The 25,222-nt window shown below is 47.4% G+C and overlaps 2 protein-coding genes across 3 annotated transcripts; one reads left to right on the forward strand and one right to left on the reverse strand.

The window, feature by feature from the left end:
* Positions 1-10,989, forward strand: slc27a1a (solute carrier family 27 member 1a). 2 transcript variants are annotated; one of them, XM_084438018.1, is made up of 14 exons: positions 1-61; positions 186-350; positions 688-855; positions 1,429-1,823; positions 3,261-3,428; positions 4,255-4,324; positions 4,417-4,508; positions 6,162-6,271; positions 6,405-6,614; positions 6,724-6,850; positions 7,815-7,952; positions 8,067-8,231; positions 8,469-8,615; positions 9,140-10,989. In XM_084438018.1, exons 3-14 carry the CDS (start codon positions 689-691, stop codon positions 9,295-9,297), a joined length of 1,947 nt encoding a protein of 648 aa, XP_084294144.1. In that variant the 5' UTR covers positions 1-61; positions 186-350; position 688; the 3' UTR covers positions 9,298-10,989. The 2 variants fall into 2 exon arrangements, with proteins under 2 accessions (XP_084294144.1, XP_084294143.1); XM_084438017.1 differs by having other exon boundaries at positions 20-350.
* Positions 10,990-11,945: 956 nt separating this feature from the next.
* On the reverse strand, positions 11,946-15,859 carry trim35-13 (tripartite motif containing 35-13; the record flags this gene model as incomplete). The annotated part of the gene is made up of 6 exons (XM_084438020.1): positions 11,946-12,484; positions 13,014-13,129; positions 13,428-13,450; positions 13,587-13,817; positions 14,552-14,647; positions 15,461-15,859. 6 exons carry the CDS (start codon positions 15,857-15,859, stop codon positions 11,946-11,948), a joined length of 1,404 nt encoding a protein of 467 aa, XP_084294146.1.
* Positions 15,860-25,222: the final 9,363 nt, after the last annotated feature.

Below are 25,222 nucleotides of genomic sequence, written 5' to 3' on the forward strand. Positions count from 1 at the left end.
TAGGAAGAATGGTCGGAAACGAGCATCTCACTGAATATTTCTAACTATAACCGCTTGATAGGTAATTATCAGCTCGTGGTTATGTGTAGCCTACGAGGCTATGTATTGAATATTTCAGTTTATATTACAAGAGGCGTATCTCAGACAAGCTTGTTTTGAAACTTGCAACATTTGGATGTCCACAGTTGCAAAATCGGACAGCCTGCGTTGCGCACAACTTTTCCTTCCACTGCCGTTGGCTGCAACTCGTATCAACGCACCGACAAAGCGGTTCCCGGTCCCTAGGGTTAGTGGGTGAAAGGTTAAAAACATCGCTGTCATATATCTGGTGTCGGATCGTGCGTGCGTAGGTAAGTGGCCTTATTATTATTATCAATAATGCTTGTGTTTGCGCGTTGTCACATTTGGGTACATCATTCTCTGATATCGATGTGAAGCAATTCACGTTGCGTAGTCCCAAAACAAATATCTTAAAGTGAACGAACTAACAGTCCTGTTGAATTAACTTTCCGTGCACGTTTTGCTGTGCTGAATCACTGTGTCCTGTTCCTTCTACGTCATTTATTCATCAACGTCTTCCTGGTTTGTCACATCATACACTTTGTCATCAATGCCCGACCCCACCTTTCACCCCTCCATCCCATCCCCCCATAAACCAGTCTCTTTCCTTCCCCCCCTCATTGGAAGAATGCACAGTGTGGCGAGCGCCTCGGTGTCTCTGGGCTCCCTGGGGCTCCTGCGTCTCTTCGGGGTGCCCTGGTCCTGGAGTCTGGCGGCGAGCCTGGGGGTCTACCTGGGCACAGGTGGATGGAAGTACCTCTACATTGTAGTCCGCACAGCCAAAAGAGACCTTAAGTGAGTGTTTTGTGTTTTTAATAGCGATACATTAGGATGAAGTTGTCGTGGACTAGTAGTCATATATATATATATTTCAATAAATCAATCAAAGCTTTATTTGTATAGCGCATTTCATACCCAGAGGCAACACAATGCGCTTTACAGAGAACAAGGGAGGTGGGCATACGACCCACTCTCTACATATTCCAGAGGGAAGCAAAAAAACAGTATCACCCAGGGGCCAGATAAGTGAGCTGTACAAATTCTTCCCTGACCCCTCTCAACAAGGCGATCGAGCAAGCTCCTGGAGTATGTTTGTCTACCGGCTAAGAACATTTATAAAGCAATACATTACATTAAATTACATTTCAGAGTAAGAGAGGCTAAAAAAGCATCATAGGAGAGAGGGCATCCTACGGACATGCTACGACATCCACAGCAGACACGGGGGTATCTATCGGACTCCGGGAGGTCTGCTGGTGACAGTGGGGCATCCACTGGACCTGGTTAGAAGATAGGAGGGAGAGAGAGAGGCACTAGGCACTATATATATATATAATAACGGTAACTGTTTTCTTCCTCTGACTCCAGCGGGCTCTATGTGCTCTTGCGTGTGAAGCTGGCTCTGTGGACACACTTGCGTCGTGGAAGCAACATCCCCTCCATCTTTGCGCAGACGGTGAAGCTCAACCCCGATAAACCGGCTCTGGTGTACGAGTCCACGGGGGAGACGTGGACCTTCACTGAGCTGGACCAGCTGTCTAACTCTGTCGCCCAGTGGGCCCTCGCCCAAGGCTGGGTCCCCGGGGATGTGGTGGCCCTGTTCATGGAGAGCCGACCCCTGCAGGTGGCCCTGTGGCTGGGTCTGGCTAAGGTCGGCGTCGAGGCCGCGCTCATCAACTTCAACCTGCGCCGTGACTCCCTCCTGCACTGCGTGGGAGTGTCCGAATCACGAGGCATTGTGTTTGGAGCCGAGCTTGCTGATGGTAAGAGGGATTTTGACTACAGGGCTGTGTTTCGTGTGACTGGAACACTGATTTTGTACATAACACCGTGGCCTAACTACACGCGACGCGAGCGAGCGTCAGCGACAAAATGCGTTCCGTTGCTTTGTTTTCTATTGTTATGTCCTAACTGGACGTGAGCGACGCAGCGCGAAGCGGCGCAACGTTTTAACTGCCCTTTTGACGCTCGCCCTGTTCCTATTTCCCTCCTGTCGCTCGCGTTGACAGGCGTTTGTTCTTTAACTGTCTTCAGTTGGGAATGTAGACAAATGACGTAACAGAACAGGAAATGTAACGGTTTCAGTTAGGACAGCAAGCGTGCGATGTCGTGTTCTGTTGCTCGCGTCGCAAGCAGTTAGGACACGGTGTAAGCAGTGTGTTTTTATGGTCTGGTCTGTCTGTTTGTGACATCATTCTGTCTGGTTTCCCCTATTCTACAGTATCTGTGACATCACTGTGATGAACATTTTGTCTGTCTGTGACATCACACTGTCTGATCAACATTCGGTCTGTTTGTGACAATATTCAGATCAACATTCAAAGTTTGTGACATCTATCTGATCAGCACTCTTTCCGTAGGTGACATCACTCGGCCTGACCCACATTCCGTTTGTTTGTGATGTCACTATCTGATCACTGTTGTCTGTTAGAACGACACCACTCTGTCTGGTTGTGACATCATTCTGTCTGATTCACGTTCTATCTGGGACATCACTCTGTGTGAATAACATGAGGGTACAGTCACACATACGCAAAATGAATATTCACCTCCCATTCACTTCCATACTGTACGAGGGAAGACGTGAAAAAAACCTTTGGTTCCGGTGGCGAAATGAATCCGCCTCGTTCCTTCGCGTGAACTTTGACCGGCGAATTCGCAGTCTCAACCAATAGCAAAGACTAGCAAAGGTTTGGATAACCCCAGTCTTGGCTGTAGTTTTCCTGTGGTAGTTAGCCTGGCTAGCTAGCTATGCCATGTCGTAGCAGACATGGAAACAGGCATTATTTTGATAAACTGACCACAGTTTGAATCTGCTGGTTTACTATCTCACATGAAAACATATTAAAACTGAATAAAGTCACATACAGTACGTATCAGTCGTGAGAACCACATTTACAACAATGGCTGCCAACTCAGACCCAAACGGACTACAAAACTGGTTTTGTGTGCGTCACATCCAGCACTGCCCACACAACACACGCATTTTGCCTTGGCAGGTGATGGTTCTTCACCGTGTGACCGCACCCTTACAAAATTGTCACTCATATTGGTTTGTGGTCAACATTCAATATGTCCTTTTTATGCGATCAGCAATTTTTATTTGAACAAAACGTTTTTGCATTTTGTCTGCAGTGTAGCGTCACTCTTACTGTGAAACTGAAGACTTGAAACCTGTCTCTCTTCCCCTCTCTCCTCAGCCATGCTGGAGGTGAGCGCCTCCCTCAGCCGGTCCATGGTCCGGTTCTGTACGGGAGAGCTCAGTCCAGATCAGCTGGCCTCTCTGGACGCCCGGCCTCTGGACCCCATCCTAGCCTCGGCCTCCAGACTGCCCCCTCCCCCCTGCCTCCCTCTCAAAAGCTTCAACGGTGAGCGACTCACGGGTCCACAGCGGTAGCAGCCCAAACTTTCTCAAGAACGTGTCGTTCTGTGTAAATGAAAAATCTTACTTGGTTTAGTTTAGATTTCAAAGAACACGCTGAGTGGTCGGTCAAGCTGGTTTTAAACAAAGACAATAGTTTTATTCTGATTACGATTCTGCAGATTCGGACTCTAGCACAGGAAGTGAATCCGGGCTGAGTGGTTCACTTGAGGACGAGGTAGATAGTTTATAACGTGAAAAAGGAAGTGACATAGTTTCAGGATGAAGAGGACAGGGAAGTGATGTCACAGAGGAAGAATTTGTAGTTTTAACAGACTGATATGAGAACGAACTACAAAGTTAGAACAACAGTCAAGTAGGAAAACAAAACACTTTGGTGTCATGCACGTCTGTGTAGATCTAGGGGTGGTTTGGGCGGGACTTGTACTGTGTTATATGCAGTGCAGATGGTAGCCTAGCGCAGTCGTACAGTCTAGTGCAGACCTGGCAGTGTTGAGTGCTGAGTTTCAAATGTCTTGTTAGCATGTAGGTCTCCTGGGCATTGGTAAGACCGTATGAGCCTTATGAGTGGGTCGCTTTATAAATGAAGCTATGCATGGAGGGTCAACTGGTTTGCCAGCTCTCTGTTTTTCCACTCTGTACACTAGAGATGTAATATAATATGTTTTTAGGGATCGTTTTATTTTGTGTTTATGAAGCAGTAATATCTTGTTTGTCACGCAACGCTGTCAACACCGTACTATATTTGCTACCTTGTTAACTGCCTTTTACCTTTGACCTTTAACCGTCTCTCCTCCCCCCTGTCCCCCCAGATCGGCTGTTCTATATATACACCTCTGGCACCACCGGTCTTCCCAAAGCCGCCATCGTGGTGCACAGTCGGTGAGAAGCCCTCTATTGGTCCGGAGTTTCCATGGCTCACAGTCTAGCAAAGTCAACGCTTTTGACTTCCTTTTCCTGTTGTCTTCCTGCAGGTATTACCGCATAGCTGCTTTCGGGTTCTACGCCTTCCGCATGCGCACTGATGACATCATCTACGACTGCCTCCCCCTCTACCACTCGGCAGGTGAACAGGAGGCGGACTGTTGCCGACCACTCTCTCTGACACGGTCCTGAAGCTTCGCATGTTGTGGTCTGCCGGTCAGATAGTCCGTGATCCAGGGGGGCGTTGGCCATAGCTTGTCTTCCCAGACTGGGGGCTCTATGGTGTTGGAGGCACTTGATAAAGTAAAGTTGAGGTTCGCACACAGCTACTCCACAGGGCTATTTATTGGGTAAAAGATAACAACGTTTCGACCCGTGTGGGTCTTCGTCAGGTCACCTGAGGTCTGTGTGCTGACCTCAACTCTTTATCAGATGTCATTTTGTCCTGCACCAGCATGGTGGATGTGCTTGGCATACATTTGATTGTATTTTCGTTGGAGGCACTTGAGTCAGAAAACGTGATCCTCAGTGCTGCCTGCCCTGTCCAGATGGGAGTGGGCGCTGTGTAGGAGGTAGATGATGGCGTCGCCCACTCACACATGTTAGCCTCGTAGGCTAACTGCCGGTAGTCCAGGTCTCTCTTCGTTAGGGATCTGAGGTGATTAAGGACAAGCCTGTCCCGGGTCTTCATGACATGAGATGTTAATGCCTCTGGTCTGTAGTCGTTTAAGACACCGGGGCGTCTCCTCTTGGGCTCTGGGACAAGGCGTGATGTTTTCCACAGCTCAGGAATCGTTCCACATTACATTACAGTCATTTAGCAGACGCTTTTATCCAAAACGACTTAGAATAATTGAATTTTAAGTACTGTAGGTAGTCATTGCACCACTACTCGCCAGAACTCCTTTCTCAACGAGTAAGAGCCAAATCTAGTTCTGAAGTCAAAGTGCAAAAGCAGCAAAATACAAATGCAATAGGGCGCTTTCCCCGTGTCGGACTCGGGCGGAACCGAGGTGGGCGAGGACATTGTCCAGCTCGTTAGCACAGGTCCTGAGCACCATTGGGCGGATACCATCAGGGTGACCGCGCCTTGGCTGTTTGGAGTTTCCTCAGCTCCCTCTTCACCCGGTCAGCAGTGATGGTCAGCCTTAGGGTTGAGGGTGGGGGGGGGTCTGGGTGTTGGGGGGTCAACGAAACGCTCCCACACATTGTGTTCTTAGTCATAGGCACTTTTATTTAAACACGCACCAAATGACACCGGTTTAGGGCGCCCTGGGCGCGGCTCTAAAGAACAGAAACACATAAAGGTGACATGACGAGAAAGGACAACACAATAAACATGGGGGAAACCAACATTCCTAACTGCACACATTTAAGACAGACATTCATACTACATGAAAACACAACAGAAACATCTCAGGTCTTCACTTGTAGTCGGACACTTTAACGGGACGTTTGGGAACACAGACCTCCTTCAGGTGAAGTTCAAGAGCATCTCTTCACGTTTGACTGCATGTTCCTACAGGGCAGCTGTGGCTCAGTGGTAGAGCGGGTCGTCCACTGATCGTAGGGTCGGCGGTTCGAATCCCGCCTTCTCCTGTCCATATGTCGAAGTGTCCTTGGGCGAGACACTGAACCCCAAATTGTGGGGTCCAAAACCCAATGAGCAGGCCAGCACCCTGCATTGGTGTGTGTGAATGTGTGAATGAGAGGCCATTGTAAAGCGCTTTGGATAAAAGCGCTATATAAGTGCAGTCCAGCTCCGGTGACGCTGACCTCTAACCCCCCTGGACAGGTAACATCATGGGGGTGGGTCAGTGCCTCATCAACGGACTCACGGTGGTGGTAAAGAAGAAGTTCTCCGCCAGCCGCTTCTGGGAAGACTGTATCAAGCACAACTGCACGGTGAGCGGGGCGGAGATTGTTTGTAAAACGCTCACATTCGGACGAGTGTGTTCGCATCGTGTTTTTGGGGGGGATTCGGGGGGGAATAAAGCCCACGGTGAAACGCCAGCGCAATTCCCGCTTCTACCTGCAGGTGGTGCAGTACATAGGCGAGATCTGCCGCTACCTGCTGTCCCAGCCCGAGCGCCCGTCGGAGAAGGCCCACCGCGTCCGCCTGGCGGTGGGGAACGGGCTCCGCCCCAGCGTGTGGGAGGCGTTCACCGAGCGCTTCGGCGTCGCCCAGGTCGGGGAGTTCTACGGCGCCACCGAGTGCAACTGCAGCATCGCCAACATGGACGGCAAGGTCAGGAAGGGGTCGCGCGTCGCCGGCTAACGCCTGGGACCGAGTCGCTTCAGTCGGAGGCTCTTATCGTGTCCCAGTGCGTTTAGTTGCAGTGTGCTTCTCTGTCCAGGTGGGGGCGTGCGGGTTCAACAGCCGCATCCTGCCGAACGTCTACCCCATCCGCCTGGTGAAGGTGGACGAGGAGACCATGGAGCTGGTGAGGGACAGCAGGGGACTCTGTGTGTCCTGTCGCCCCGGTAAGGACGACCCTGGTCTCTCTCCAGACTCCAATATCACCTTGAGTCGCTGCGCTCCGCTTGCTACATAATAGAGTCTGGGCCCTCCATGTCTCCTTGTCTCCCTTGTCCTCCATGTCTCCCTTGTCCTCCATGTCTCCCTTGTCCTCCATGTCTCCCTTGTCCTCCATGTCTCCCTTTACCTCCATGTCTCCCTTGTCCTCCATGTCTCCCTTGTCCTCCATGTCTCCCTTGTCCTCCTTGTCTCCCTTGTCCTCCTTGTCTCCCTTGTCCTCCATGTCTCCCTTGTCCTCCATGTCTCCCTTGTCCCCCATGTCTCCCTTGTCCTCCATGTCTCCCTTGTCCTCCATGTCTCCCTTTACCTCCATGTCTCCCTTGTCCTCCATGTCTCCCTTTACCTCCATGTCTCCCTTGTCCTCCATGTCTCCCTTGTCCTCCATGTCTCCCTTGTCCTCCATGTCTCCCTTGTCCCTCCATGTCTCCCTTGTCCTCCATGTCTCCCTTGTCCTCCATGTCTCCCTTTACCTCCATGTCTCCCTTGTCCCCCTTGTCCTCCATGTCTCCCTTGTCCCCCATGTCCTCCATGTCTCCCTTGTCCTCCATGTCTCCCTTGTCCTCCATGTCTCCCTTGTCCCTCATGTCTCCTTGTCCTCCATGTCTCCCTTGTCCCCCATGTCCTCCATGTCTCCCTTGTCCTCCATGTCTCCCTTGTCCTCCATGTCTCCTTGTCTCCCTTGTCCTCCATGTCTCCCTTGTCCCTCATGTCTCCCTTGTCCTCCATGTCTCCCTTGTCCCTCATGTCTCCCTTGTCCTCCATGTCTCCCTTGTCCCCCATGTCCTCCATGTCTCCCTTGTCCTCCATGTCTCCCTTGTCCTCCATGTCTCCCTTGTCCTCCATGTCTCCCTTGTCTCCCTTGTCCTCCATGTCTCCCTTGTCCTCCATGTCTCCCTGGTCCCCCTCCAGGCGAGCCCGGGCTGCTGGTGGGCCGGATCAACCAGCAGGACCCCCTGCGGCGCTTCGACGGCTACGCCAGTCAGGACGCCACCAGGAAGAAGATCGCCCACGACGTCTTCAAGAAGAACGACTCCGCGTACCTATCAGGTGGGCGGCCTCTAAGCCCTCCTCTTTTCCGTTTCAATCGTCTGTCCCCCGCTGAGGTCACTTAATATTGTCCCCTCAACTCCCACCCCCCCGCCCCCCCCCCACTGTGACCAGGTGACGTGCTGGTGATGGACGAGCTTGGATACATGTACTTCCGGGACCGTAGCGGGGACACGTTCCGCTGGCGGGGGGAGAACGTGTCCACCACGGAGGTGGAGGGGACGCTGAGCGGCCTCCTGGGCCAGGCCGACGTGGCGGTGTACGGCGTGGCGGTGCCAGGTGAGACCGGCCGGAACACGGACCTAGCGTGAGCCATGAGGAGGAGAGAGTATCTCTGTGTGTGTCTCTGCAACTGTGACTCTGCGACCGTGTGTGTGTGCGCGTGTGTGTGTGCGTGCGTGTGTGCGCGTGTGTGTGCGCGTGTGTGTGCGCGTGTGTGTGTGCGCGTGTGTGTGTGCGCGTGTGTGCGTGTGTGTGTATGTGTGTGCGTGTGTGTGTGTTGCGTATCCCCCTCAGGTGTAGAGGGAAAGGCGGGCATGGCAGCCATTGCCGACACGACCGGGAGTTTCGACGGGGAAGCGTTCCTGAGGGAGGTTCAACAGGCCCTTCCCCCGTACGCCCGCCCCGTCTTCCTGAGAATCTCCCCGCAGGTCGACACCACAGGTCAGAGGGCATTCTGGGAACTCCTCTCACTCAACCATCACTTTCAAAAGCCTGTGTGGCCTTTTGTGTCTTACCTCCTGTCCTCTCTCTCTCGCTCTCTCTCTCTCTCTCTCTCTCTCTCTCTCTCTGCCTACCCCCCCCCTCTCTCTCTCTCTCTCTCTGCCTCTATCTCTCTCTCTCCCTCCCTCTCTCTCTCTGCTTCCCTCTCTCTCTCTCCCTCCCCCTCTCTCCCTCTCTCTGCTTCCCTCTCTCTCTCCCTCCCATCTCTCTCTCTCCCTTCCCTCCCCCTCTCTCCCTCCCCCTCTTTCTCTCTCACTCTGCCTCTCTGCCTCTCTCTCTGCTTCCCCCTCTCTCCCTCCCTCTCTCTCTCTGCTTCCCTCTCTCTCTCTCTCTCCCTCCCCCTCCCCCTCTCTCCCTCCCCCTCTCTCTGCCTCTCTCTCTCCCTCTCTCTCTCCCTCCCCCTCTCTCTCTCTCTCTCTCTCTGCCTCCCTCTCCCCCCCCCCCTCTCTCTCTCTCTCTCCCAGGTACATTTAAGATCCAGAAGACGAGGTTGCAGAGGGAGGGATTTGACCCGCGCTTCTCAAGCGACCGGATCTACTTCCTGAACTCCAGAGCGGGGCGTTACGAGGCTGTGGGCGAGGAGCTGCACAGCGCTCTACTGGAGGGCCGGGTGTCCCTATGAACAAGGGCCCAAAAGGGACCGTGGGAGTTGAACAGATACTGTAGAAGAAGGAGGCGCCGGGGGCGGGACAGGTCATCTGACTCCGCCTCCCTCTACCAGCTCCCTGGATCACAGCCATCCAGGGGCTCCTGGGTAAAATGGCTACCGATTGATCAATAGTTACCGATTGATCAATAGTTACCGATTGATCAATAGTCAGCCTTTAGTACTGTTACAATTGTTTTAACACTGTATGAATGACGGCGCAGAACAAGTGAGAGGGCTTGTTTAAAATTTCCTTTTTATTTTTTCTGCTCTTAGTTTAGCCAAATGAACACTGCCAAGCCTTCAAGCTACAATGCACATGAAGTGTGGATTCTGCGGGTCTTACTTGAAACAGGAATTAAGTTGCAATGGGCTGCTGATCATATATCGTGCACATGAAGAGGCAGATCCTCTGACTGACCCATCACAGATCAGTCTTAAAGGACCATACCGGTCTAAATAGGATTTGATCTCCTTAAACTAGTCACTCAACGTATATCACATTACCGCAAGCCATTTTCCGAAGTAAAGCTCACGTTAAAAGATAGAAGATTTTCGTGTTTTACTTACATTGCAATAGTTGAACGTGATGGCTTTAAAACATATTTTTAAATTGTTCCCTCGTTCTGACAAACTCGCCTCGGTTAATTTAAAATAATTCTCAGTAGTTATTGTTTTCGTTTTAACCCTCTTTGCACAGTCTACGCCAACGGTGTGTCTTCCTGTTTACATGGCAGCCGTTGCTAGGAGCGCTGGGTAGAGAATCTAGCGTAGGTGGATGAGAGAATACAGCGCAGGAGTCAACAGATTCAAACAAAAATATTATAAAATAAAAACTACTGAAAATTATTTGAAACTAACTGGGGCGAATTTGTCAGCGTAACGAAGGAACAATTTAAAAATACATTTTAAAGCCAACACGTTCAACTTTTGAAATGTAAGTCAAATGTGAAAATGCAAATAAAAATACATTTTAAAGCCAACACGTTCAACTTTTGAAATGCGAAAATGCAAATATTTTTTAATGTGGGCTTTGCTTCGGAAAATGTATTGCGGTAATAGGATATATGTTGGGTGACTAGTTTAAGGAGATCAAATCATATTTAAACCGGTATGGTCCTTGAAGTTCTCGTGTCCAGAAGTTTGTTACAGGGTCTCTGTTCCCTACCTTGCTCCCTACACACACACACACACACACACACACACACACACTGTAGGTGCACAAAATGTTGGAACAGGTTTAAGCAATACTTGAGTGTCAATATTGGAGTGAGTTACTACTGTGTTAAGATGGTGAGGACTTGCAGAATAGGACGCGACATGCAGTTTACATACACACAACGCCGAACACTAATTGTAGAGTTTGCAAGATTACATTTTGATGAAAAACTAAATCTACTCATGTTTGAAGTAATGATTGATATGCATTGACACATGATTATTCACCCAATGATATGTGCCTTACTTTTGGAAACCCACGTGTCCTAAAACCTGTTGTGTTTCTGTTCTCTGCCTGAAGGAGAACTCTAATGAAGAACGGAGAAATTATTAATTCTTACTGAAAAACTTAGTTTTGATTGCCCAAAGTAATAGTGTTTTTTTTTTCCTGTAGAGTAATATTGTAGCTTTAATTGGTTGTGAATATGATCTAATTATTCTTGCTCTCCCTCTCATGCATTGTTTGGGTGCAATTTAAAATAAATATTTTTAAATAAACAACTTTTTCATTTCATCACAGCTACTTCAAGTTTTCATTTTTGTTCAAGGTTTTGTATTACTCTATACACTCAGCGCTCGCCTTATTAGCTACAACTGCTACGTTGACGCAAGTAGCCTGCTCCTCCAAACAGCCAATCACGTGACTGCAACCCAACATGTAAAGCATGTAGACGCGGTGAAGAGGTTTTCTTGTCATTTGACCAAACATTAGAACGGGCAAGACGCGCCATCTCAGACCCGGTGGCTCTAGCGTCTCAGAAACAACTGCCCTCCCAGAAACAACTGCCCTCCCAGAAACAACTGCCCTCCCTGAAACAACTGCCCTCCCTGAAACAACTGCCCTCCCTGAAACAACTGCCCTCCCTGAAACAACTGCCCTCCCAGAAACAACTGCCCTCCCTGAAACAACTGCCCTCCCAGAAACAACTGCCCTCCCAGAAACAACTGCCCTCCCAGAAACAACTGCCCTCCGGGGATTTCCAGGCCCTACAGTCTCTAGAGCCCACAGGGAGTGGTGTGATAAACGAAAAACATCCGGTTGGTGGCGGTTCTGTGCGCGAAAACACCTCGTTAATGAGAGAAGTCAGAGAAGAAGAGGCCAGATTGTTTCAAGCTAACCGAAAGGCAGCAAATGCTCAAATAACGTCTGTTTACAACACCGATGTGCAGAAGGGCACCGTTCAATCAATGCCACAAAGAATTCAGGCTGTTATGGAGGCAAAACAGGGTCCTACCTGGTACTAGATTAGGTAGGCCTCTTTATTAAGCACACCTAATACCTAATAAAGTGACCACTAAGTGTATAAAGCAAAAACCATTTCACTAAACATGCTTCTGATAAGCGACTCGGCTGCAAGGCTGTTTCTTTGCACGCCGCTCGTCTGCTGACTGTCCGTGGCGTCTCGCTAGCGGTCCACGGACACAGTCAGCCTCGCGGGCAGGATTTTCAGAGGGTGTTCCTTGCAGGCAGTACAGAAGTAGGGGAACGCTCGGGGTGTGACGACGTCCGAGAACGTGTATAATGGCATCCTCTCCTGGGGGTCGTAGAAGGTGACCTTGGCCCTGTCCATGTCCAGCACAACCCTGACCACCTCCGGCTTCTGCTTCATGTTCAGGGGTTCCCACGGTGCCGTGCAGGCCTTGTGCTCGCCATTGCGAAACCGTATGGTCCAGAACCCTTCCGCTGGCGTGAGAATGTGCTTCCCTTTCCTGTTGATGGCCTCGCTGGCCACGCCCAGCACCCAATAGGAGTTGTTCTTCACCTCCACCTCCCAGCTGTGGCGGCCGTTGCGGAAGCCCTCTGACCCGAGCATCTCTGCGCTGATGTCGAAGCGTTCGACGTTGTCCGGCAGCTTGAAGACTTGGGTGCAGCACTGGACCGTCGTCAGGTCCTCCGAGAGGATGAAGCAGTTGGCCGCGGTGTTGGGGTCCAGGAGCACAGGGGCTGGGCAGGGGTAGAGGAAATATTACGAGTATATGAGTGCTTACTGTGCTTTGATTATATGACTCACTTAAATATCATATTAGAGACTACAGGGATAGCTAACACATAATGGCCGACCATGTAGGCAACTTCTCTGTCACTATTTATGCACTCTACTGTTAGTCATGTCTCTTATGAAGTTTCTAGCCCATGTTTACTGCTCTGTAAATGTTCTTAGCCAATAGACAAACATACTCCAGGAGCTTGCTCGATCGTCTCGTTGAGAGAGGTCAGGGAAGAATTTTTACAGCTCACTTTTCTGGTCCCCGAGTTTTTTTTTGCTTCCCTCTGGAATATGTAGGGGTGGGACCTACTGTATGACCCCCCCACCCACACACACACACACACTGCTCTCTGTTTCCTCTGTGTATGAAATACACTATTCAAATAAAGTTTGATTTGATGAGGCAGGTGGGGTGGGGTAAGTTGTCACAGCCGAGTGGCAGGGTAAGGTGTGTTGAATCATTAATGGGAACTTCCAGCGACTCACTATATGAAATGATCTTCTTCATCCTTTCCCACACTTGGAATTTCAGGGAGCCCAGGTGTTTCGCCACATCAATTAGAATCCCAGACATCTGCGGATCCATTGGCTGTCGCCAGGTTCTAGAATGCCATGAGAAGATTATACAGGAATACAGGAAGTCCATTGGCTGTCGCCAGGTTCTAGAATGCCATGAGAAGATTATACAGGAATACAGGAAGTCCATTGGCTGTCGCCAGGTTCTAGAATGCCATGAGAAGATTATACAGGAAGTCCATTGTAGAGGAGTAAATCTAGCCACTGCACAGTGTTGTGCTGATATAGACAGGTCTCTCTTTAGTCATTTACTGGGTATCATGTTACGTAGTTCATGACACTGACTCGTGGGTCAAATCCTTAGCCACTGTTGACTGCACTTACCTCTTAATAGTATCCTTGTAGTTCTGAAAAGTAAAAAATGTGTCGCGCTTAAATCGACGCACACAATATTCATCCATTCAAATACTTGTACAATTTCACTCTTTTTTTTGCATTGCTTTTGGGCTGTACAATTAAATCCAAACATCATACTGGTTTTACCATCAGAAATGGGATGTCCTGCGATCTCAGCTCCTGCTCCACAGTTCTGATTGTGTTGGAGAGGCTTGTCAGCTCGTTCGCTATGTCCCCCGACTTCCTGTTTATCATTTGACTCTTCTGGTCCTCTTCAGTCTTGAGTGCCGTGAGTCTCTTTGCTTCTTCATCTTTGAGAAACTGGTGAAGGACCTCAAATTCATCCTTTATCTGCCTCTCTGTGTGCTCCGTCTGGCTCTGGAAAACACGTTTAGAGGGCAACCACTTACATTAGATTAGATTAGATTAGATTAGATTAGATTCTTTATTGTCATTGTCATCTCCACAACAATGAAATTGAAGTGCATTCTCTGCAGTGCAAAATTTAAAAGACATCCAGAGAATAAATAAGACATCAATATGACATTTAAAGGACATTAAAATAAACCATAAAAAAGGACAACATTCACAATATCACACATCCTGGGTATTCTACCTATTTCACATTATTCAGAGTTTAGTGTGGTCACTGCTTTGGGGTAGAAACTGTGTTTCAGTCGGTTCGTTTTGTTTCTGATTGTCCTGTATCTCCTGCCCGAGGGCAGTAGCTTAAAAAGACAGGGTGTGTTGTGTCCTTGATGATGGATTAACACATTCATCTACGCTTTAAAGGTACCCAATGTAGTTTTTGACCACTAGTATGCGCTCTAGAGCAAATTTGAGAAGGTGGTCCCCGCGTGCTACGTCATTGCGTCAATACGCGGAGCACATAATAGTGACGTTTCACACATCTTTGTTGTTTTGATTAGCTAAATATCATTTTGCGAAGAAATTACAAGGTAGGAAAGACATTCAAGTGATTCAACATGTTTATTAGACTACAAGGAACCATATAATCGAGGAATTTCGAAAATAAACAAAGAACGGATTGTTTTGATTCACGTTGGGTACCTTTAATATTCTCACTTTTTTTACAACTAAACATGCATCACCTGAATGTGTTCTGCTGTTTGATCACACATAAGCTTAGCCTTTTTGTACAGCTGAAGCTTCTCCTTCAATGGCGTCAACGCGGTCTTGAGTTCCTCCTGAAATGGAAAGGCAGCATGTTAACGCTTGAACACCGGGTCAAGATGGCAGCAGGTCAAGATGTTTCCTTCTGCCGCCCGCCTCCCCATCGAAGCACCCCACTGCGATGTGGCGTGATACGCCATTGGCTGAGAGAGCCCCACCGACAGCTGGACCGAATGCCATGGCGACACGAACCAAATGTCATGGCAACACAAGTGTGGGTCATGCAGCTGAGTAGCTTGACCGGGAGCATCGAGAGGAGAAGGTGATGACACAAGACGCTTGCTCATGGATTCTAATCCCACATTAGCTCAAGGCTGCCGCTAGCATGGGTTCGAGGAAGGTAGGTGTAGAGTTGAGGAATGCCCAGTGGCACAAACCTCACGGGAGTCTGATTTCACTGTCCCCAAGGACCCCAGCATGGACCCACCCAAAATATGAATCTATTATTAGAATGTCAAGTTCAACTAGCAACCACACGCATATCTCTGGGTAAATACGCTTCTACAAGCACAAGAGTGTTTAGAATGTGACGTTCGGCTAGCAACCACACGCATATCTCTGGGTAAGTAAGCTTCTACAAGCACAAGAGTGTTTATACACAATATATAATATTCACTGTGTATCTTCTTTAAGTTAAGGCAGGTGTTTATAGTTACTCTCACAAGAGAAGCCAAAAAGGTCAGTAAAATACAACCATTACTTATTATATTCCATGTTTTCTGAGGAATTAAAACAACACATACTGAAAAAGGAGAGATAAGACCAGATGGTTGATGAAAGCGGTGGTTAGTGAAAGTAAACATCCAGTGATTCCTGTCTTACAGTACCTTGCAGTCATACGCTCCCTCCCCGACAGGGTAGAGTCTGTGTCCCTTGTGTGTCTCCGAGGTCTGACACACTTCACAGACGGGCTGCAGGTGCTCCACGCAGAACAGTGTGAGCTTTTCTCCGTGCTCCTTACACGACAGAGGGTCGTTCTCGATCCTGTTCTTCCGGAAGGTATCGCAGGTCTTCTCCAACATGGCGCTGACCACTATCTCGTCCATGGAGGAGCGGCGGCAGCACATTGGACAGCTGTGGTCATCGCCGTCCTGCGTCTCCCAGCTGCCCTTCAGACAGGCTTTGCAGAACTTGTGTTCGCAGGAAAGCAAAACAGGGTGCTTGAGAATGTTTCCACAAAGAGGGCAGGAGAAGCCGTCTTCCCGGAGAGACTGCCTGGTGGCCATGATTCCAATGAAGTGTGAACTGTTCAGCAGGGTCAGATGAGGTCGCCAGGCCCCTCCCACCTCTCCAGGGATCCACCTCACCTCAACTTTTGGTCTCGGAAATAAACATCCATCTCTCTAGCACCATGGGAATACGTTTTGGTTTGGAGTCCAAATTTAGGACTGGAACGTTGAGGATATGCAGATTAGCACCTCTCTCCACGCTCGTGCCGTACGCAGCAGATGACTTTGGAGACTTCTGAGGAGATGAGTCGGTGACGCGACGCTCAGACAGATCATATGATATCACCCTTACCCTAACCCTAACCCTAACCCTAACCCTGGTGTTTGAGAGATGAAGACTTGCACTTGACCTCTGATGGAAGAAGGGTGTTTGATAGAGGCGTATTCAGCCAACATTTTGACATTAAGAGGCTGGTGTCATGATCACTGCAAGTCATAAGGCAAGGAATGTGTGTCGGCATAGTTTGGAAGAAAAAAATAACCAAAAAAGATGCTTAGGGTGGAAAGAATTTTCACAGTCAAGTTTACAAGTCTTACTTGACCAATCACTGGCCTCGAAGAGATACCTATTGCAAGGGGCAAGTTGAATCAGTTAATTTTGACTTTACCTTTAGAAACAAACCAAATGGTAAATGGTAAATGGACTGCACTTGAGTGTTGGTTTCTCTTCATGTCCCACAAACGTTCTCGTTCTTGAAGGTCCAGTGTTCTCAGAGAGGACACCTTCTGGAATCCTACTGTTCCACAAAGTTCTCCAGGCAGCTGAGGACCACATGAACAGAGTTCTCTACACATATAGCCTACGACTCATGTTGGACTAGGGCTGGGTATCGATTAGAATTTCAAGAATCGATTAGATTCCGATTCAATTCAATATCGATTCGATTAGTGTTACTAAAACCTGTTTTCTTTTTTGCTGTAACCTTAATTACATGACTGCCAAGTTATGCAACTCATCAATACTAGGGCTGGTATCGATACTGATTTCCAAAAATGAATGATGAATGAATCATTGAATGAATTAATGAACTATTCATTCCTTAATTTATTCATTCATTCATTAAATAAAAGATCGATATTGGGATTCATGAATCGATTCAGAATCATTTGATTCAGAATCGATGAATCGATTTTTTTAACCCAGCCCTATGTTGGACTGTAGGCTACCAGGCCTGAATGACCCAGATATGGTCTGGGAGGCTTTGCCTTGACCTTCATTTTAGTCTAAGCTTCATAAACCAAGTGGGGATTCATTGAGTAACAGTATAGCATTGCATTAAGTGTTGTTGAAAGAAGGATAACATTTGTTAAACATATCATCATCAATCATGGCTCTCTGCTGATGTGCCAAGATCCACTGCTGACACATAAAGAGAGTACAAAGATTCTCTTTGGCAACACAGATACGTTCGCAGATGGCAGAGAGAGAGAGGGGGTGAGAGAGGGTGTGTGTGTGTGGGGGGGGGGGTACAGAGAGAGAGGGGGGTGAGAGAGGGGGTCGCGAGCATGGGATGACATTGTTGTAGCAGGGAGACCTATCATATTACTTGGGGGGAATGGGTTCCATGTTAGAGAAAGTGACTGGATTTGGACTCCCAACCACAACTCAAAGTGAGAAAATCAGAATGTAATAAACAGAACGCTCTGACCTGTACTCATGGCATAGTCCCCAACACATAAGTGTGTTAGTTTGTCTCCATGTTCCTCTTCCTCACACAATCTCTATATATCCAGGGTTCTCCTCAAAGCAGACAGAACTCCCAGGGTTCCCAGAAGTGCTCCCGACAGGAAATGCAGAAGCTACCGCCACAGGAAGTGCAGCTGAGGACCACAGGAACACAGAGGAACTCGTCCTCACACCAGCAGGAGCACTCATCCTTAATGAGAGTCGACATGTTGTGATCCATTAGCTGGGAGCTGGATATAGACTGTGTGAGAGACATTAGTAGAGTAGTATGCCTACTACGGTCCAATGCACGCACGCGATGGGTGTCCGGCGTTACAAGGAATCCAATCCCCCAAAGCTCTCACTCCCCAGCCAGGCTAATATCCTGGTTGCAAATTGCTTGCCCCCACACTGGGTCCTGTAGCCTATTTTATTTTAGATATGCACTTATCAAGATCAAAAATAGTTGTTTTCTGAAAGCTTTGATGAAAAAAGGACACTGAAATGGGTTATTAAATGTGTTATTGCATAAAAATTGAAAACACCACTTCAAGAACCAAAATAGTCAAAATAACAGGCTGAATACACTATTGGGGTTACAAACTCATCATTACCAGACTCTGATTGTTTTTCACTGCCGTTGTTTTCACGTTTGGAAATACATGGAGGTGAATGAGCCATAGTTAGTCGTCAGCTGCATTCACTCCCATGTATTTCCAAACGCGAAAAACAATCAGAGTCTGGTAATGATGAGTTTGTAACCCCGATAGTTTATTCAGCCTGTTATTTTGACTATTTTGGTTCTTGAAGTGGTGTTTTTACAGTGAACTTTTAACATTGAAGTCGACGGGCACTTCCGCATCCGCACCCCTCATTACGTCAGACTGACCAATATGGCAGCTGAGGTGAATAAGGCGAATAGAATGCATCGTATTTCACTCACTTATAGGAAACGTGAAGTTGTGTTGCCAAATAGTAATAGAAGATAAAATGGTGGATATAAATAAATTAAATTCCATAGTAGCCTAATACCATATTTTATCTTTAAACTATTAAAGGTACCCAACGAAACGTGAATCAAAACAATCCGTTCTTTGTTTATTTTCGAAATCCCTCGATGATATGGTTCCTTGTAGTCTAATAAACATGTTGAATCACTTGAATGTCTTTCCTACCTTGTAATTTCTTCACAAAATGATATTTAGCTAATGTTTTGAAAACAACAAAGATGTGTGAAACGTCACTATTATGTGCTCCGCGTAGACGCAATGACGTAGTACGCGATTTTCGGGGACCACCTTCTCAAATTTGCTCTAGAGCGCATACTAGTGGTCAAAAACTACATTGGGTACCTTTAATTATGACTATATATATGCTACAGCCACAGGAAAGAACCATTGGAACAAAGAAGAGCTCGTCCCCACATACAGCACAGCAGGAGCACTCATCCCCGATGAGAGATGATATTTTGTCGTCCATTCTAGCTGGGAGCTGGAGGTGAGACTTGTGTGTCTAAACCTGGCTCTGTGAGAGACCTTATTCAGTGCATGTTCAGTATGGGTGTCCGGCTGGATATAGTTCCAGAGGAATCCCATCCCTAAAGCTCTCTCTCCCAGGCTATAGCACCCTACTGTGGCTGTCCCCCGCCTGCTGAAGTCGAGGGGGGGATATTAGTTTGACCCCTGGACGTCATGTGGCGTGAGAATGCATGTGTGTGTGTGTGTGTGTGTGTGTGTGTGTGTGTGTGTGTGTGTGTGTGTGTGTGTGTGTGTGTTTGTTCGTGCGCATGCCCGTCACTGTACCAGAGCCCATCTCTGGGGTTTGGGCGCCACAATAAATTTTTCCTCGTTGCCAAGTACATTGTACTTTGTACTGTAAAAAAAACTATGCTTGGTGTCTCTATAGAACTATAGTGTATTCTACTCAGTCTACTTTATAAAAACACAGAGTTGAGAGCAGAGTTGAGGTGTTCAGCCTAGCTTTCATGGGGTTCTAAATTCTTATTGCTGAGTATGTTATTTTTGCTAGTTGTAACAAGCAAAACATTTCAGTCAAGAGATCCACCCTGGACAACCCCTCTCACCCCATCCATGACAAGCTGAGGCAGATGGGGAGCATCTTCAGCAGGTGTTAATACAGAAGGGTCCAGACTCTACAACAGTGCCTGAGTGTTCCTGAGTGTTGTGGATGTGTGTGTGTGTGTGTGTGTGTGTGTGTGTATGTATGTATGTATGTATGTATATATGTATGTATGTATGTATGTATGTATGTATGTATGTTTATATGTATGTATGTATGTATGCATGCATGCATGTATGGATAATAAATGTATGCATACTGTATGTATATATCTCTTGTAATTTAATGACATTTATTATGTATATTCTCTATGTATATTCTTTAATCCACTGTACTTTTTCTCTCCACTGCTGAAACCCCAAATTTCCCCCACTGGGATTATTAAAGTATCTGTCTAGGCTATCTCAAGTAATTCATTTCATATTTGTCGTGAGAAGAATAATTTGTTGTGAGTAGAAGCAGGCCCGCATTAAGGCACCCATGGGCCCTGGGGCTAGGCATTTCCCGTCTCCTCAGCTCTAACTGCCGGCGACTCATCGGCCAATGTTGACGCAGGGTCTCGTCCTCAGGCCCAGCACTTGCAGCTACTTTGAAATACCCCGTTAACTTTGGGATTTTTGTCAGTAAATGTGTTTCTCTTTCTAATTTATCTCTTTGTTTTTTTTACTTTTAGTCGAACCACTTTCACTTTTCTTTGAGTTTCCATTGACATATTTGGCTATATTATCTTGTCTCTCAAGTCGAAATATATATTAGCGGAGCTTTGAACTTGAGCCACTTCGAGTCCGCTCCAAGGAAGGCAGGACGCCCGCAGTGGGCTGTGCAGCGGAAAGGGCCCACAGCGGGCTCTGTATGAAGGGCATACATGCAAGTCAGACAATGCTTAATCTACACATAATAAACCCTACCCACCCACCCACCAAACAAAAATAGAACAGACAAGAAAAAGAGCAAGGTCTTCACAGAAGAATGCAGGATCATTACAATTAGTGCAACAGAGTACTCAAGAGCTCAAAAAAATAAGAAAAAAAACAATAGAATTATATTGGGGGGGTATACAGTATAAATGCTAATAACTAACTGCTTACCAGACCCCAGCCACTCATACACACCAACAACAAATTCTACCGAGATGGTCGTGTGGTGGTCATCATTACGTAAATCCATTAATTGATTATGACTAGCTAGCTTCAATGAAATGTCCAGAACCTGGCCCACGCCAAAACCCACCTCACCACCAAGGAGATAATCTGTAGGGAACACATCCAGCAGAAGACCTAAAACACTGCTAAGAGGCACAGAGGTCATTGGACATTTCAGTTTTGCGCTTTGAAACAGATGCATGAGGAAAGGCGTTTGATAACTGGAAACGTTTGATCCAGTGACATTACATCTGCAATCAGGGTCATATGTAAGACTAATGCTGCAGGTGAAAACAGTCTTTTATTGTCGTCTGTTCCCCCCTGGGCACAGTGGGCCAACGCTCGCTCAGACATCGGAGACGGGCAACATGCAGACAGTGGTCCAGGATGACAACATCACTCTGTGTCTCTGGGCCGACATCAACAAGAACCCAAGGCATGTCTGTCGCTTTTCTCCTTCACCTCCTACCTGTTTCAACTCACCTCTCCTTTTTGAAACTACTGAAGATTACTGAGCAACAGCTGAGCTGTGACAGTCTCTCTCTCTCTCTCTCTCTCTCTCTCTCTCCTTCTCTCTCCCTGCATGTCCTCCAGTTTTAATGAGTTCCAGTTTGAGGAGGTGGGCCTTGGCTTGGAGCTGCCCAAGCACCTTTTTGGAGCTCTGGACCCCTGGCATATTTCGAAAAATCCTGAATCCTGACCCCCCCCACCCCTAGCCTGGGTCCAGACATTCGAATGTGCCCACTCAACCAAAGTTAACTGGTTCTTGAAGATCTCAAAGGAGTGTAGCGAGGTGACATTCTGTCTGATATCAGGCTACCCCACATCGCCTCCCGACAACAATATATATTATTTCTAAAGCCATGACAGTCATTTCTATTGTATTCGTATTTAACATTAATTATCTTAACAGTTTCAAGCTTTTTTCCCCACACTTTTTTTACATCACTTAAAATACAACTTTTACACGTGTTATGGTATCCATGACACTTAGTTTGCCTATCTGTTTAAATTATTATTTGTTTATAGCAATTCAAGAATGAGTGAGTTAGCTCAGTTAATGGGAGAGTTCTGAATGCATGCAAATAAGGTTCATTGATTCATTTTAAAACAGTAAGTGTAAATTTGTTGGAACATTTTGTTGGAACACAAAGTCTCTTAGTTCACGTAGCTGATTAACGTGTATCAGGATACAATAGAGATTCGCAGGCCAAGAATGTTCAGAGACTTTATTCTCACATGAAATGGAAAACACAAAACAAGCACACACTGATGGGTAGGTGGGTAGATAGGTACTGTAGTTGCGAAGGGAGGTGTTGGTCGGTCGGTCATTGTGAGGTTACTTGTTATGTCCTGAAGGGCTCCTTAATGGGGTCAACTATTGGCCACAACTGTCTGCCAGACCTGTTTACTCTACTCACCATTGAGAACGGCGGTTTGGTAGACGAGGCTGTGTTAGACGCCATCTTAGCCAGACAGTCCGAGCTGGAAGTGGGCATTCCTGGAAAGACTTCTTCCCACCGATTGCGGAAGTTCCTCCGATGGAGATTCAAGTCAGCCTTTGAACTTTTACCCTTGTCTGTAGAGACAGACTTGCCGACACCACTAGATGCCACAGGGGAGGATAGGTGGGTAGATGTCATGGAGGCTGGGCCATTTTCCCGTGGTGGTTTGGTAGAACGGGCTGTGTCAGATGCCCTCTTCACCAGACAGTCCGAGTTGGCCATTCCTTGCAGCCCATGTTCAAAGACGGCACGCTTTCTTTTGAAGGCTTCACTAAAGGCACGACTTCCTTTGATAAGCGGGTCTGCAACACAAGGCTCAAGGCACAAGGATTTTTGTGAGGGTTTAATGTTCAGCTTTGTCTGTTCCTTTGACCTTTCGCCTTTGTATGGCGAGACAGTCTCGCCGACACCACTGGACGCCACGGGGGAGGATGGGTGGGTAGACCCCATGGGGGTGGGGCCGTTTCCTCTACTCACAGTTGAGAACGGCAGTTTGGTAGACGGGGCTGTGACTGACACCTTCTTCACCAGACAGTCTGAGCTGGACGTGGCGGTACCCAGGAAGACTCCTTCCCACTTCCTTTGAAAGTCCCTCCGACTGCGACGCAGCGTCGCATCCCGCACCCAGTCGACCTGGGCTGAGGGCGGAACGTTCCGCTCGGATTTGCCCTTTGAACCTTCTCCCTTGGGTGCAGAGAAGGGTTCGGCAACTGCGCCAGACAGGACGGCAGTGGGGTTGTCTGCTCCACTCACCCCAGACCTGGAGGACACCAGAGAGGGCAGGCTAGTCTTGTTCACCAGAGAGTCTGAGGGGGAAGTGGCCGTCCCCAGGAAGTCCCTTGTGCCCTTGTGTGTAGGGAAAGGTTTGCGGACGCTGTCAGACATCACAGGGGAGCCTCGACCCGTCTTAGACACCAGGTCTTCTTCATCGTCCCCCGGATCCCAGGAGACAGAATCTGGATCGTCTGGTCCTTGACATGTCCTCGCCATGACGCTGTCCAGCTGGGCACTTAAGAGATAGAATAAAGTAAAATAAACTAAAATGACTTGATGACTTCAATACACTTATATGTATTATCGAAATGCATCATGCCACACATTATACACATAAACACACACATCTCTGTCTCTCACTCACACACACTGTTATGGATACTGAAAAAATATGTATAAACTTACCAATCAATGTCTTCACGGATTTCATCCTAATTTATAAAGGAAATACCAGATGGATATTGAGGTCATTAGGCTTCACAAAGACAGAGCAACTTCTGTAATCGTTTGATTTCTGAATTATTACAAGTACAATGAAACTTTGATTACCAACCTTAGTGTTTCCTTGGCTATTTCTCCAGGACACTATCAGGACCAAGGAGAGACCAATCAAAACTCCCCAGCAGATCAGGACCAAGGAGAGATCAATCAAAACTCCCCAGCAGATCGGGACCAAGGAGAGATCAATCAAAACTCTCCAGCAGATCAGGACCAAGGAGAGACCAATCAAAACTCTCCAGCAGATCAGGACCAAGGAGAGACCAATCAAAACTCTCCAGCAGATCAGGACCAAGGAGAGACCAATCAAAACTCCCCAGCAGATCAGGACCAAGGAGAGACCAATCAAAACTCCCCAGCAGAGGAGTGTCACATCAAGATCTATGAACGGAGGTGGCTCATTTTGGAGCGACACCTCAGCAGGACCTTGGCTGCTTGAAATTAGAACCCCCATTAGGGTTCTAAAAAATGAACTCACGAGCATATTGGTGAAGCTACATGTTTAGCAACATGCCAATCTCATCGCAAAAACCGTACTGACGCTTGTCCACTTGTTACAGCTTTATATACCTTGCGGTTACGTGTAAATGTCACGTCATACGAACACCCGTGATGTCACAGACCGGATAGGACAGTGACGTGACGGAGATCCAGGCAGCCAACTAATTGAAATATATGTTGGGCTAGATTGTAATAGATTTACACTATTTTCTTTTAGCCTACTACAATTAATAGATAACATCGCGAAGATCGTTTCACAAATATTGAGGACACGTAAAGAGAACGGTAGCCTATATGTGACACATCAGCCACTCTCAGCTGGAAGGGTATCCCCCAATATTAAACTGTCACTCAACAGTAGTGAGCTACCTATTTAATACACGCCCACATCCAGAATCAAATAGGAGCGCTTAAAAGGTTGGTCGGATAACAGCCGATATTTCTCCATATTGATGACATGCAGCGCTACAGTCGCTTAATTGTCCACGTTTTCGATAGAGATAAGCATTATTGGCGATATTAAATGAGGATAATCGATCTCTATGAATCATTTATATTCAAGGACGTTTGGTTACTTTGAAGACTACTCGTAGCAGCATTGAAAGGAGCCCAAGACAGAGGCGCTCGACTACGCTCAGAAGTCTTTAGTTCGTTAGGACAGAGAAGAGCGGAACCTCTTAACTCAGGTGATGTTGCACCTGGTTTTCTGAAGGCGGGGTTTCCGCCGCTCGGTTGCCGCTTCCAAGAGGAGAACTGGGAAGAGAAGCGCATGGTTCGTGTCTTCATTCCGGAACATTTGATCTGTGGTTTTCAGGTTAGTGCTGTGAAAATCACAAAAACCTAACAGTTACCTCCTTAAACTAAACGTTATGTTGCACGAATGTGATAACTTTTGTTAACGGATTTAGTGTTCAGTCTTGGGTTTAAAGCTGCGAGAGTGTAGAGCCCTCAACACCTGACCGATATTTTCAATAGGGCTCTTTATATTAATACGATGCTTGTAAGATCAAATTAACATTGCTGACATGCATTTAGTTAATGTTTAAGGTGTGAAATCTCAATTGTGAGTTGATTCAAACAAGCTGCATGCAGTAACGTAAGTTTATTTACCCATAAATTCCACCAGAGGGCAGTATCACTCAGCAAACCAAAACCAACCCTCCTCCCGCTGCCTCCCACGCACTGGATGGAAAAA

Source organism: Borostomias antarcticus (genome assembly GCF_949987555.1).
Source record: "Borostomias antarcticus genome assembly, chromosome: 5".
NCBI lineage: Eukaryota > Metazoa > Chordata > Actinopteri > Stomiiformes > Stomiidae > Borostomias > Borostomias antarcticus.

Coding starts and splice junctions, on each gene's coding strand:
- slc27a1a (XM_084438018.1), top strand. CDS start 689: ATGCACAGTGTGGCGAGCGCCTCGGTGTCTCTGGGCTCCCTGGGGCTC. Junction 6,615..6,723: donor TCGCCAACATGGACGGCAAG/GTCAGGAAGGGG, acceptor TTCTCTGTCCAG/GTGGGGGCGTGCGGGTTCAA. Junction 6,851..7,814: donor CTGTGTGTCCTGTCGCCCCG/GTAAGGACGACC, acceptor GTCCCCCTCCAG/GCGAGCCCGGGCTGCTGGTG.